General features: G+C 50.7%; 1 protein-coding gene across 1 annotated transcript in view; it reads right to left on the bottom strand.

The window, feature by feature from the left end:
• Window positions 1-7,501: 7,501 nt before the first annotated feature.
• PCDH19 (protocadherin 19) overlaps window positions 7,502-14,675 on the bottom strand; it is a 58,552-nt gene continuing 51,378 nt past the window's right edge. Inside the window, exon 5 of the mRNA XM_021528487.3 lies at window positions 7,502-12,374. Coding sequence (XP_021384162.2) covers window positions 11,785-12,374 — 590 coding nt within the window. The 3' untranslated portion in view covers window positions 7,502-11,784. The remainder of the gene's footprint in view (window positions 12,375-14,675) is intronic.

Raw genomic sequence — 14,675 nt, 5'->3', positions numbered from 1 at the left:
TGCTCACGTGCACCCCCAGAACCAAGTTACACGGGGCCCTTGTCTGTGGCAAGCACATTCTTCTCTTTCAGGATTTTTCATAGAGAAGCACAGAGAAAAAGAGAAAAAAAAATTATATTTCTGCTCTTTGTTTTCCAGTGTGGAATGTGTTTGGAGAATTGTTTACCTGAGGTGGTTGCTTGGTTGGATTCTAGTGAGGATTGTTTGAACCTGGTGGCCAATCCAACCTATCTGGGGCTGGACTCAGAGAGGGTCACGGGTTGTGGGTTAGTTAGATTTGGTAGTTAGAAAAAGTAGGTTTTTAGTTTTAGTGTCTCCTTTAAATAGTACATTAATGCATTATAGCACAGTTATAATAAAGAAATCATTCAGCCTTCTGAACTGGAGTCAGACATAATTCCTTCCCACTGGGTTCACCTGCATTTCCAACACCTGTCTGTCCCTTTGAGGTGATTCAACAGAGGCAGAGGGAGTTGGGGTTGGAGTGGGCATTGCAGGGCAGCCCTCGGACTCTCCTGGATGGTTCACACAGAAAACACCTGGAGCAGCTCCAAGCCACCGGTGCTGCAGCCCCTAAAGGTGGCAGGAGTGGCAGCACCCACCCTGGGCAGGCAGCAGGAGCCGAGGCTGGGGCAGAGCCACAGCCCTGTGCCACCTCAGGAGAGGCATCCCCAGCTGCTGGCTCGCCATTTCACAGGTTAGCATTAATATTTATTGCAGCATGTTCACAATTGTAAAGATCTTCATTTAAAATGTTTTGTGCCTCACACCCTGTCAGCGGGGAAAGCTCTATAAGGCAGAAAGCAGGCTTGCAGGCTCTAATGCAAAGTGATGGCTCCAGCTTCAGAAGGGAAGCCTATTTCCAGCAGGAACATCTGCTCTCGGCGTGGAAAGTGGGTACCTAGCTGAGGAGGCTGAGAGCAGATGGAACAGGAAAGCTTCTCCTCTTGTCGCAGACCCACAGCAAGCCAGGTTCACCACCCACCCCCGTGCTTCCCTCTCCTCTCGCTCCAAAGCTCTACCATGGAGCAGGGGGTGGCAAAACCACTTTAATTGTTCACTCTAGCAGCGCCATCCCAGTTTAGCTCCTGTGCCAGAAGCCACGCTGCTGCTGGCAAGGCAGTTCCCCGTGTCTCACAGGCCTGCAGAGCCACAGCCAGTCTGGGGAGGAGATCTCAGACCTCGGGAAGGTGAGAACTGTCAGCACATCAGGAGGAGGGAGAAGGAGAGGCTGAGCTGAACCAGGCAAGGGAAAGGTGAGAGGACTGTGAAGTAAAATAAAGATTAAGGTGGAAAAGTGAGAAGAACTTAATGCTAAGATCTGTTAAACCTCCCTCTTGCAAAGTCTTATGCAGGTGCTTAACTTTGCAGGCTGCAAGTAATCCAATTTAAGTCTCGGCAGGATTTAACAACTTTAATTCAGGGGAATTAATGACAGCGCGCAAAGTTAAGCGCACGCTTAGCGGGTAAAACAGTGGGAAAAGGCTCCTTAGGAGAGAAAGCTTCGTGACTTGGAACTTTTAGAACTGGGAAAAAAACACCATCAAATATATCGAGAAATAATCTTGCGCTGGGCTGGAAGAAGTGTTTGATGTGACCTAAAAGTCTCTTCCATCTCTGACTTCTATTAGTCTGTGACAAGACTTAAAAGGTCAGCCAGTCCACCCCTTTGCTAATGCAGGATTATTCCCCTCAGCACAGTGCCTGTTACTTTGCCCAGTCCAGTTTTAAATGAAAAGCCTTGCAAAACTTCCTCTTCCCCAGGACCATTATCCTCCCAATTCTAATGTGTTTCTTTTTGTCAATAGTTCTGTCAGTATAATGAAATCCTCACTGTGCTAAATTGCTAAAAAAGATCTAAAAGTCGAATCTTCTTCTAATATGACATGAAAGTGCTAGTATAAAAATAGGATTGTATTAGCGATTCTCCACTGTATTGTATTAACATCCTATTTCACTTAAGGGAGGCAGGACTGAATTATCTGCGGATTCCTCCAGCCACTACTCTCACAGAGCTGTGTATTTGGGGTTCAGAGCTGCATGACTTCCCATTAAAGCAACACAATAAAATCCTCTGCGGCATGCAAAATGCTGAGGAAGCATTTGGGGCACGTGCCAAGCACAGAGCCCAACCCTTGCTGGGCTGCCTTGCACCCAAGCAAAGCCCACGGGCTCTGCAAGGCAGGGGTGTGGAAAGCAGTGTGGGAAGGGCAGTGGCAAAGGGTGAGGCCCCAGGGCTGGGAAAGAGGGCAGAGAAGAGCCTGAGGAAATGGCAGAGTGAAAATGCCCACTGTGGAAGCACGGTGTGGCAGCTCACAGGTCGGAGCCCAGGTGAGAGAAGGGCTGAGCTGGCAGCAGAGCCTTTGCATCCTCAACACAACAAATCCAGGCATCTGTAGCCAGCTCAGACAGCATGCCAGGAAATCCTGCTGCCAGGAAGGGGTCTGAAGCTCACATCACTGCAAGGAGCAAAGCTCCTGGCATCCCTCAGGAGGGGCGAGGAGAGGCAGAGGAGGGCTGGGAGCAGCACGGAGGCAGTGCCCGAGCAGGCAGAACCCAGGGGTGAGCTCAGAGCTCCTCTGGCACTGCCCTGGCTCAGGAGAGGCTGTGCACAGCCTCTGCCACTGCTCAGTGACAGCTACACGCAGCTCCTTCCCCCCTGCACTGGGCTCTGAACACGCCTTCGAGCGAGAAACTTCGTGCGTCCCGTTCCTACCAGGATCCACAGAGGTTAATCCAGATTTCTGCATCGCCTTGTGATAAAACTCAACACCAGCACAGCCCTGTTTTCCTGAAAACCAAGTCTGAATACTCTCAGGGGCCCCAAGCTTCAGTGAAGCTGTGGGGAGCATCCCATTTACCAGAAATCTGGGGGAAAAATGGTTTCATCTTGTTTCAGCCTACTTCTAGTCACTATTCCCAGCATGTTCTGCAGCCGTGCCCTCCCTGGGATTTACTGGGGCTTATTTTCCCAACACATGCTCCTTCATTGCTATTCTTTTTCTTCTTTTCCTTTTTTTTTGTTTTTTTTTTTTTTTCTTTTTTTTTGTGTGAACTGCATAGCAGAAAGCTATTGAACAGAAAGCCAGTGGGAAGCCACAGCTATTGTATCTCTGGTTTAGTTCCTTATCTGCTGAGGGGTCCTTTTTCCTTTTGTGATTGTGTTGTGGAAGGACACGGAGACAGCGCCTTTTATCACCAGCACAGCATCTCTGGATGAAAGGAGAGGCAGCGGGGATGCAGATGTGACGTTAAAGTATGAAAATCCACCATATGGTAAAGATTGCTTCAGCTACAGTCTGGTCAAGATGTTGACACTTTGGTTATGAAAAGCAATATGTATCTCTCTCCTGGTGGTTTCTGTTCAAATTAAATGTTTTGTATCAGGCAGAGAACTAATAAAGAGCCAGGTTTTCCCTCGACAGAGGACTAGTAACAAATATGGAGTAATGTGAAAGCTGACTTGAAAATTACTATTCCCAAAGATGCAATAAATGTAGAGATAAGATTTGCTTAGAGGACTCGAATGAGATAAATGCTAAAGGTGCTGCTGGTGGGAAGAGAGTCCAAGGGGAACGAGCAGAAGTGAAAAAGGAGCATTTAAGAAACACAGCCTGACCTGTCAATGCTGCTGTTAGCACCGAATACCTCGCGGACATCGGGCACCGTTTCAGCCTCCCGAGCCCCTCCTGCCACAGCTCGGCACAAGCAAAGCACCAGGAAAAAGAAACGGGTGCCCGGTGCCAGGCAGAGAGCAGCTCCTGCCCCCTCTTCGGGCAGGGGTGCGGTGCCCAGCGCCGTGGGCATGTGGAGGAGGCCCGGGAGCAGCTCGGAGGCCGGAGGCAGGGCTGGGGCACATCCCCCGTGCCCGGGCACCGGCGCTGGGATGGCAACGGGAAACTGAGGCGCAAAACCAGCGCTGAGCCATCCCAGGCTGCTCCTCCGACTAAGCGCACCGCGGGGCGCAGCGATTCCAGCCTGGCTCAGGCTCAAATCAGCCTGGCGGATGAAATATTGAGGAGCCCGAATCCTCCTCCCGAGGCAGGCTGGCCCCGGGCCGGAGCCCGAGCGGGCAGGCTCCGGCCCGGCCGCGCCGCTCCACGCGAGCAACAGCGGCGGCAATGACTTATTGAAGAGCAGATCAAGAAACATCCCAGCCCTCTTTGGAGACTTCAAAAGCAGCTGAACGCTACCACTATCGCCCGATAAAGACACAGCTTTGCTGCTCCATCTGCCTCGGGGCGCTGGGGAGGGGAGAGGGGGCTCAGCCCTGCTGGGTGCGACCCTGCCCAGCCCAGCCCAGCCCCCGGGCGCCCAGCTGGGGGTGACGGGGCTGCATGCCCCATCACCTTCAACGAGGTGGATAAACTCACTATAGCAACAAGAAGATAGAATTATAAACTAAAATAAAAATTAAAATAGTAAAAAGTTATATATATTTTTTTCTTTTTCTTTTTCTTTCCTGGGAGATGCTCTCAGAATGACAGCGAGTGTCAATGCTGGCCAAATTCGCCAGCCAGGGATGAGGCAGTGCAGGATGCAGAGCCATGCCGGGGTTTGGAGACTGGCACTAGGGATGGAGGGGGATGGCAGAGAGGCAGAGCTCGCTGCTGGCTCAGCAAAGCTCCTGCCTCACAGCCACGGCTGTGCGGTGCCTTCACACCCAGCAGAGGAGGAGAGTGAACCAGAGGAAGGCTGGGGAGGCAAATGGCAGCATGTTGGGGGCTTTCCACTGGAATTGAGAGCCAGAGACTTTATGCCTTTTCTCAGTCCCAAGCACAGGCAGGGCTGGAGCAGAAAGGCAGAAGAACCAGAGGGCTCTACTGGAGACTCGCTGAGCAAGGGAAGAATGTCCTCCATCAACAGATGACATCTCCCACTGGGAAGCAAGGAACCCAAGCTCCATGACCAAAGTCTCTACCCCAGGCTGAGGGTGATAGGAGATTTGTTATTGATTCACTGTGGCCAGAATTTCATCCTGTGATTTAAACCTAACTCCTCCAAAGAGAATAAGATCAATTTTACAGAGAATCAAATACATAAAGAACACCTTTGAGCTGGTGTGCAGCAGACACAGAGAGGGGAGTTTAAAAAAAGTTTCTTTCCCTATCAGGAGAGTTATGAAAGGAAGGGGGGCGGGAAGGAAACTGGAGAATGTTATTTGCTTATTTTCCCTTTCGCAGTCAAAACAATCCTGTTGCTGCCTGCTCTCCTGACGAGCAGCAGAGGGTTTCTGATAGCAGTGCCAGGATGAAGCTGCTGCAGTCCCCATCCTTGGAGCGTCCTGCCCAGATCCCCACCTCCCATCCAGCCCTTCCAAGGTGGTCCCTGCCCCATGAAGCTGCACCAGCACCACAGGGGCAGGTCTGACATGCTGGGGTCCCACATCCACCGAGGCTGGCTCAGGCGAGGGGCAGCCCAAAGGGTCCAGGCAGTCCCTGCCCCAGTTACCTCCACATCTGGGGATATGAGCTCCCACCAATCAGCCTCCATTCCCCCTGTCTGGGAAGCTGAAAACCCTTACACTAAGCTTCTCTCTTGGAGGTTTTATTATCATAATTCCTTTTTATTTTTGCCTTGGAAGACAATTTATCACCCTCGGGCAGCACAGATTGGTCTCTGCTAAGGCTGATGATCTGCTTCTGTGCCATTTTCCTCTAAAGCACAGGGCACTTGGAGCTTCTTATGTCCTAAAGCTTTGCAAGGGATCAGTGTTTGACCCTCTGCTGCCATCCCAGCCACCTTTCCTTGCCCTGGCCAGGAGCACCTGCCAGCACCATGGCAGAAGCTTCTGCAGGCAGCCACCCCCTGCCCATTATTTAACTGCAATCCAGAGACAATTTTTCTTGGGAAAAGCTTTTAAGCTTGATCAGTGATGGGGTTAATATTGTTTGCCCTGTGTCTCAATTTTTTATCTGTATTAATGGAAACTGCCACAGCTGGGTTTTCCACAGCAGCACCACAGTGTCGCTTCCTTGGGCAGTTTTATTTTCCAGGCTGGGTTGCAGTGACTGATCACTCTGCAGCACAGCAGATCCCAGCCCTGTTCCCACAGAAGCTGCCCAGACACCCCTGCCAGCGGGGTGATGGGCACCCCAAAGCCCAGAGTGTGTCCCCAGAGAGGCTCCCATCCTGCAGAGCCCGTTCTGTCAGCCAGGCCCGGGGAGGAGGGAGCTGAGCAGGGCTGAGCGTGGCAGCAGAGGTGAGCTCTATAATTGTGCACCTGCCTGTGTTTGTTCTGCCACGGCTCTTTGGGGACGCTCGCTTACATCACGTTCAGAAGGAAAGGACAACACAAAACAAAAAGCAGCTGCAAGTTAAACAAGTGGAAGCCCACTGGGGCTGTTGGATGTTGCTTCCTGCCCAAGGCAAGCAGGCAGCTGGTCCAGCACCTTCCCCACCAGCACCAGACATGGGAGCAGAGCCGGGATTCAGACAACAGAAAAGCAGAACAGCAACTATCACTTGCCCCTCTGGGCCCACAACAAACCCTGAGCAGAGCCCTGCTTCAAACAGAGATCTATTATATATATTTTGCTCTATGCTTTCACGCCTTTGATTCCTCCAATTTATTTATTCTTGTCTTCGTGGGCTTAACAGTGAGACTGTACAATAAGTCATTGCTTCTTAATCCAATTTGGCTCTATTTAGATATTCCAGTTTAACATCAAATGTAATGTAGAATCATGTCCAGAAGAAACAGGAATGAAACCCATGGCTCTGAACCTTGCCCGGTGAGGGCTGCCTGCTTTCTTTGCTAATTTATTCTCTCACTGGCTTCACGGAGCTGGCCTTCACTGCAGCCAGAGGCACAGCAGGCTGGGGGCTCTGCATCTCGGGGTGCCCTACAGCACCCCAGAAATCTCTGCCCAACCCCAGAACTGAGGATCGATTGTCTGGAGGGTGGAAACCTGATTGGGGTCCAGGTTGTGTCTCGCTGTGGTTTGTTGGAGTTGGGTGGTGGGAGGAGGAATGCTTTGCAAGGTTTTCATTTTGATCTTTGTATGTGGTGGGTTTTTTTTCCTTTCTTGTTTCTTTTATAGTAGTAGCTTAATAAAGTCTTTTTCCTGTTATTAAGCTTGGGCCTGCTTTGCTCTGTTCTCGATTGCATTTCACAGCATTCAAATGAGAGACTGCATTTTCATGGGGGCACTGGCATTGTGCCAGTGTCAAACCATGACAGTTTCCTATCTGTGCTCATCCCTGTCCTGGGTTTGCCTCGCAGGTGATGGTGGCAGTGCAGAGGACCCTGCCCAGTTTCACGGGGGCTCACAGCCTGCCTGTCCCAGTTGATCACCACTGGGGACGGTGACGACCCCTTCTCAGGTCCAGGAAAGTTCTGCCTGAGCTTTGCAGCCTCTTGGGTGCCAAAGCTGAGCAGCGTGGGACAGGGACGGGGCTGGGGTGGCACCCAGCCTTGTGCTGGCTTCTGCAGGACCAGCACCTGGAGCCCATCAAAGCAAACCCTCTGAGGCGTATTTAACCAAACACTTACTTTCCATTTTATTCAATAATTGCTTTAATACTAAAATGCATTAGATGCTCAAAGCAGAGAAAAGAAAATCACATTTAGGTGGAAAACAAAGTTCTCATCAGATGAAAAAATCCCAATGTGGCAGGTACACCATTTGGAAACAGAATCATAATAATTTAATAAAGCTGCTTTATCATCTTCATAAAATAGACAGAATGGTGATTCTTTTTTTTTTTTTTCCTTTTTCCATTTTGCTGTTTACAATGATTCAATCACTGTGAAAATGTACATAACATACATATCAGCATATACAACAATTTATTCTCCATATACTCGGCAAGGGACACACCATGACGAGACGTGTGGCCGCCGGGGCGGCTGCTGCCAGGGCCAGAGGTGAGGAGGGGGTGCTGGAGCCCCTGCCCCAGCCCAGAGGTGAGGAGGGGTGCTGGAGCCCCTGCCCCAGCCCAGAGGTGAGGAGGGGTGCTGGAGCCCCTGCCCCAGCCCAGAGCTGAACATCAGCTGATTCCAGCCAAGGCTCCTCTGGGGCTCAGCAGGGCTCCTCCCCGGTGCCTACCGCAGCTCACAGGTGGGGTCAGAGATCACCCAGAGCTGCACAAGCAGCTGCAGCAACAAGACCATCCATTTTCCCCAATGACAGACAAATGTGTTTCCATTCAAAATTAGATTTTTTTGATTTTTCCTCTCCCTCCCCCACCCCCCCACCCCCACCGAAGAATAATTTCAACATATTCATCAGACAGTGTGTTCTTCACAAAAGCAACTTGTTTCCTATTTGGAAAAATAAAACTAAAAATAATAATAAAAAAAGAAAGGAATTCACTTTTGCACAAAGTGTGATCCACAGGCCACCTCCAGCTCACAACAAACAGGGAACGGCAACGACCTCAGTAGACAGTGCTTGGGGGGGGATATTTCCAGGCATCAGTTGTGCCCCCCAGCCCTGCAGCATCCCTCCCGGCACAGCCCTGCAGCCTCGAGGCTGGGAGAGGCTGGGGGCTCCCAGGGGAGCAGGGGAGAGCTCAGGGCCTGGCCCCCAGCCCCAGAGCTGCTCCAGACGGGGTCCTCGTCATGCTCGGGGGAGAATCGGCGGTGCTTGCTGCTCTCCTGGAGAAACAGGGGAGCAGAGCAAGGCTGCCTGAAGGAAACCAACAGATCCCAGCGATTTTTCCTAATCCAAATCTGAGGACAGGTCTAAGTTATTGAAAAGCACAATAATTACATCTGGAACCCTTCCAAAAAGCCCTCCTGCCCACCCTGCAGCTCAGAACATTTTTTGCATGGCCAGTTTCGATGCAAGGGAGGAAAAAAAACCAAGAGGCTGCAATTTGCCCAGGAGCCTGAACTCATCTCGAGTGACACAGAGGGACAGTGACAGGAGCACCAAAATATTCTGGGGAGGGCCAAGGCAGCAAAGCCAGGGCTGCTCTCTGGGTCTCCCCTTGGCCCCGCACAGCAAGGCCATACCAGGGAAGGGCCCCTCGCTCACATCCCCCCCTGCAGCCTGGGTCAGCCCAGAAAACTGGTGTTTAAATGATTTTCTTGGAGGCATAAGGGTTTACTGACCTCTTTAATGCCCCCTTTTAATACAGAATTATTTCACATTCTTTCTCAGCTGTGCTTTTATTCAGAGTGGCAAGGAACGTTTCCTCTGGGTAAATTAGAGAAATGTTTCTATTTTTTCTTCTTCTTTTTTTTTTTTTTTTTTCCCCTCTCTTCCTTTTCACTTAGCATCTATTTTTCATCCAAAACACAGGGCTGGTGGTGGCAGCTCCGCAGGCAGGGGGCAAGGCTCGGCAGGAATGAAGGGCTGGTGCTTTTCCAGGCAGCTGGGGATGGTGATGGGGCACCTGGGGGACCCCCACTCCCCAGCCCACCACGGGTTCCTCCTGGGAGGTGTGGGGGGATGATGGGGCCACATGGAGTCGCTGCCCTGTGAAGCCCAGAGCATCTGACAGACGGGGCAAGGCAGGCTCTGTCTCTCAGCAAACACACGGGAGGAGTTTCTCCTCCCCCCAAAAAACCTCCCAGAGCTGACAAAACCAGGTAACATCAGAATAAACTCAGCTTAGCAGTTACAGAACACCCAGTTACTCCAACTGCCCCGAGCCAGCCCCTCTCCTCTTTGTTTGTGTTATAATAAAACAAACATTTGGGGAAAAAAAACAGAAATAAATGACAGCAGTAGCAGTACACAGGCAGGAAACACAGAGGGAACAGAAACAACATATCCCTGAAAAATGGGCTCAGAATCCAGAAGAGGGGAGAAAACCCCCAGTTTCCTTTCTGGAGGGATGCAGGACATCATGTTAACACGTGGGATGGGAGCTGAATGAGGTAGTCATCACACCAGTGAGGGAAGCATCACAAATTTCATCACACAACTGTTTTTTTGTTGATTCTTTCCCAATTCCTGGCCCTAACAAGTGGCAGGGGAAACAGGCTGACTCTGGACCTGTCTCGGACCAGCTGTGGCTTCAGGCAAGAACAATCTGCCCTAAAGAAATAAAAGGCTGGAGTTTCATTTTATTTTGAGGATAATAATAGCTGGAACTTGTTTTCTTGTTGTTTTTAATTTAAATAAATCAAGTAAAAAATACTTTATCATGATATGTAGACCTAGAAAGACTCTTTCTCTAGAAACCACTAATTTCAACTTGCTGGTACAGCAAACATTGGCAAGAGCTATATATTTTTCCTTCCATAATTGATTTTAAATTCTAGGAAACATTATTGAGGGTAGGAAAAATCTGTTCAGTGAAGGGTTAATAATAATAGCAATAATAATAATAATAATAATACACTAACTGAAATCCTCCTACCTTACTCATACCTCACTGAGGAATCATCACTGCAAGAGAGCAGAGAGCTGTGGAATCCCTTCCCTCTCTCCCTTCTACAAAATGGCTATTAAAGTAGCTCAATTTTCAAATCAATTTTACATGAGTAGATTTGTACCCACACAAAAAAGTCCTTAATTATGAGAAAAAATAAAGAATTGCTTTAATTTTTTCTCCATTAAGAAGGCACATTAATTGAATTAGTAGCGTTGTTACATATCACCTGTCTGCCCCTAAATTAACATCACTATTGCTCATTCCATACTTATTTATGATGCAGGGATAGAAAGAAATGGGAACATTCTAAAATCCATGCCATGATGTCATACCTACATACACCCTCTTGGTGTAATCATGGCTAAGGAACGCTGACTGGGAAGTGTGTGTGTCTAATTCAGAAGGTAATTTAGATCTCTTAAAATAATTCCATCTCTTTGACTTGGAAATGACTGGAGGCGAGGGATATCTAAATCTGGGAACTGGAAAAAAACCAAAATAACCAACTTCTGGAAAAAAACCTTTCTATGCATTGCCTCGAAATTATGCAAAAAGAAACGGGTAAGGGGAAAAGTTCAGCACAGTGCATCCGACAATTGCAATCGAGGCAGGATTTTCCCAAAATCGTCTTCCCATAATGCCCTGTCATTTTCCTGCAGGAGCCGGGGGAGGCTGCAGGCAAAGGTGGGGGCTGGAAGAAGCGCTTGCTCCACCGGGGCTGCAAACTGCAGGTTCCCCAAAGTTTAAGTAAGATGATTGTGATTGATAATTTTTTTTTATTCCTTTTTTTTAAGCCTGAAAGCCTTTTGCCATCACTAGACATACAGTAATTTGCAATATCAAATACAATAATAGTACAGGTAAGTATGTGACAGCAAAAGGATTCATAAATGCAGGGGTGTCCATAGCAAAACACCAACACCTTGAAAGACAAACAACCTCGTGCTGGGTGAATGGGAACTGAAACTCACCCGACTGTCGCTCTGAACAGTCCCACGCAAGAAACAGCCGCTACTTTGTCCAGACTACAAAATTGCCGGGGTGGTTACTAAAGATGTCCGAATAAGGAATTGGCCACTCCATTCTCGCCAGGAATGGAAATTTATCTTCGTTTAGAGATATAAAAATATATAAACTCCGAGGAGGGGACACCGAGCGCTCCTGAGGACCGGGGGGGTCTGGCCTCTGCCCCGCCACCCGCCGCCTCCCGGCCAAAGCGAAACACGGAACACCGGCTCCTCCGCTCCGGCTGCACACCCCTGCCGCCCGTCAGACACGTGGGATTGTCACATTAACGATAGCTCCATTTATAAACAATACATTTAGGGAAAGCTTTTAAATACAGCAATCTGTGAACCATTGGTAAGCGATAAAAACAATCTGCGCTGGGAGTCGTGCGGTCCCTCGTCCTCGTCCTCGTGCTCGTGCTCGTCGTCGCCCGCCGAGTGCCGCTCAGAGGACGATGTCCTTTAGTCTGCGGGCGCCGGGCGAGTCCTTTTCCCGGCGCTCCTGCAGGAGCGGGTTGCCCTCCTGCCCGCTGCTCTCGCTGTCCGCGCCCCGGGGCTCTGCCTCGGTGGGCCGGGAAGGGCCACCAGAGTTCCCGAAGGGCTCCCGGCTGCCGGCGCAGTGCCCGGTCGCGTAGGCCGCCGGCTTGCCGGCCAAGGACAAGGGGCTCTTGAGGTGCAGGGGCGAGGTGACGGGGCTGACGGCCTCGCAGCCGTTGCCGGCCTCGCGCACGGCGCCGCTCACCTTGGGGCTGCAGGCGGCCGAGTCCACCGTTCTTTTGCCTTTGGGGTTGGCGAGCCGCTCCTCGGCCGGGGGCTCGCCGCCCTCCTTGCCGAAGGTGGCGAAGGTCCTTTTTGTGCCGCAGTCCGCGTAAGGCTCCGCGTCCACCGCCGAGGCCTCGATGGACAGGGCGATGACGTTCCTGCCGTGCTCGGGGGACTTGGCGCGGCTGGGCACGGCGCCGCGGGGCATCCAGCACCTGTCCGAGTGGCCCAGGATGCGGCACTCCTCCCGGCAGTGGAAGCCCTCGCTCTGCTCTGTGGGGACAAAGCACAGGGGGGTGAACGGGGAGCCCGGCCGGGGTGCCCGCTCCCACCAGCCTGCCCGGGCCGAGCTGGGCCCCGCGCTCTGCCCCATCCCGAGGAGAGGGGATCCTACCCCACACGGCACCGACTGGTCAAACAGCCATCCGTTTCAGGGCTCTACAGACTGCAGTTTAATTTCCAGTAGGTTGTGTGTCGCCTGTCACCACCAGAACAGAAGCCTGGAGAAGGAGTGACAGCAGCAAATCCATCACAACGGGGCTGTCCACGTGGCAAGCCCTCAGAGCCAGTGGTTCCTGGGTTTAGCCACCAGTGTTAAAAGCCACCATGTTTTAAGCTTGGTTTGATGTGACATTTAAGCTTGACTTTTTGCAGAGAGGGGAAAGGAACAGAGGGAGGAAAGAAAAGGGGGAGGAGGGAAGGGTCTTTGTGGTTCTGCTGGTATATGTGTGTTTTAACTTGTTGCTTAATCCCCACTGACCTCTCACACAACTGAGGCTTTATAAATCTCCAAGATTGTCCACTCCACTGAAGATTAAATGTGTCATTCCCAGTGTTGGGGCTTTAGTCATACAGGAGCAATAAAGATTTCTTCTCTGGACTTGGGGCTGTCGTCCCAGCACCACTTTACAGTGCTGAAATACGGACTGGTGGTTTAACCCTTCCCAGGGACCCTCCATGGCCAGGTCCAAGGGCTCCCAGGCAAGTGCAAACCCCGGTGCCCCGGTGCATTCCTGCACTGTCAGTCAATCCCAGAGGACTGCACAGCTTCACCTCCACATCACAGACGGACAAACTGAGGCTCGGGGAAGCAGCCAGGCTCAGCCAAGTGCAAAGCTGGAAATCAAATTCAGCAGTTTCACCATGCCCAGCCTTTGCTGAGCATCCGACCGCGGCTCCCGCCGAACACCGCAGGATCCTGGCTGCTTTTCAGTCTCGGCTTTTCCTCCATTTGATAAGAGCTCGTAATTGCAGCTGCCCTGGTAAAGCACAGCCTTTCCCCACTCAGAGACGTGGCTCCTTCCTCCATAACCTACACACACTGAAGCTCTAACGCCGCTGCCCACGCTCGGCCGGGGCCGGGCTGATGGCTCCAAGGTGCAGGCTCAGCCTGGGCGTCCTCCCCGTCCTCCTGCAAACCCTCCATTCTGCTGCTCTGTACATCTGTGTGCATAACCTCCGCTCCTCAGACACATTGGTATTTCCACCACATGCAAGCACTAGGGCGGCTGATAAAAATTCTCGGCACATAACACAATGCACCAAAATATGAGCAGCTTAACACTTACAGAGAATAAACGAGTAAAAGGCAGACCTAAAAAAAAAAAAAAAAAAAGGAAGAAAAAAAGAAAAAAAACACCAAGAAAGGGTTTTTTTAAAAAAAGAGAAGAAGCCAATTAATTGAAAAATATATGGGTAAAACATCAGCTTTTTCTCTACATCAGAGCAGCAACCCAGTGATGTGGAGCACAGGGCTGGGTGGAGGGGAGGAGGTCTGGGTTTTGGCATCTGCCTTTACAGCAGCTTGAGAGGATGCCCTGAGCCCTACACACAGAACAACCAGCACTGAGCTCTAAAAGCCCATGATCTTATACTTTGATTCTGTTAATTTCAAGTACTTGAGCAAAATAGAAAGAAAAAAAGAAAAATTGCCCAGAAAATATTGCTGTCTCCTTATTTATCCACAGCTTAACTTCAAAAGGGTGCTACAGGCACACAAAGTTGTGTAGTCTGGCTGTGATAGCAGAGGACTTGGTGATGGCTGGAGGGGCTACAGAAATATCTTGGATTCTCATCCCCGATGAGACACTGATTTATTGTGCTGTGTGACCTTGGGCGTGTTGCTGGAGCACACATCACTTCAGTCTCTCCACAAACATGAAAAGCTGGATCTGTGAGCATGCTGGGCTGCCTGGTCCAGCACGGGAAAGCACAGGGGAGCTGCTTCTCCTCACCTTCCCTGCCCAGCAGCACAGCCCAGCCCTGAATCCATGGCAGCGCCACAGCCAAGGCAAACCTCACTCCACAGGGAGCACAGGCAGGTTTGTCTTGCCTTGATGCGTTTATTCCAACTGGCACATTTTACAGCTAGAAACAATTGGAGGAGTTCCCTGATTACTGCAAGTGGCTGTTCCTCAAAGCCTAGAAAGGCACCTGTGCTTTAAGAGCAGTTCACTACAGAGCACTGTCCTGGTGCCTCTCTGCCAGGGAGATGATCAATTTTGGACATCACAATGCTTGTCTAGAACCTGCAGCAGCTGAAATGCAGGGAGGAAAGGAGCTGAGGAGCATGAC

This window comes from Lonchura striata, chromosome 14 (genome assembly GCF_046129695.1).
Source record: "Lonchura striata isolate bLonStr1 chromosome 14, bLonStr1.mat, whole genome shotgun sequence".
NCBI lineage: Eukaryota > Metazoa > Chordata > Aves > Passeriformes > Estrildidae > Lonchura > Lonchura striata.
The sequence above is the reverse complement of the archived record's forward strand: the minus strand, read 5'-3'. Positions and strand labels throughout refer to the sequence as shown.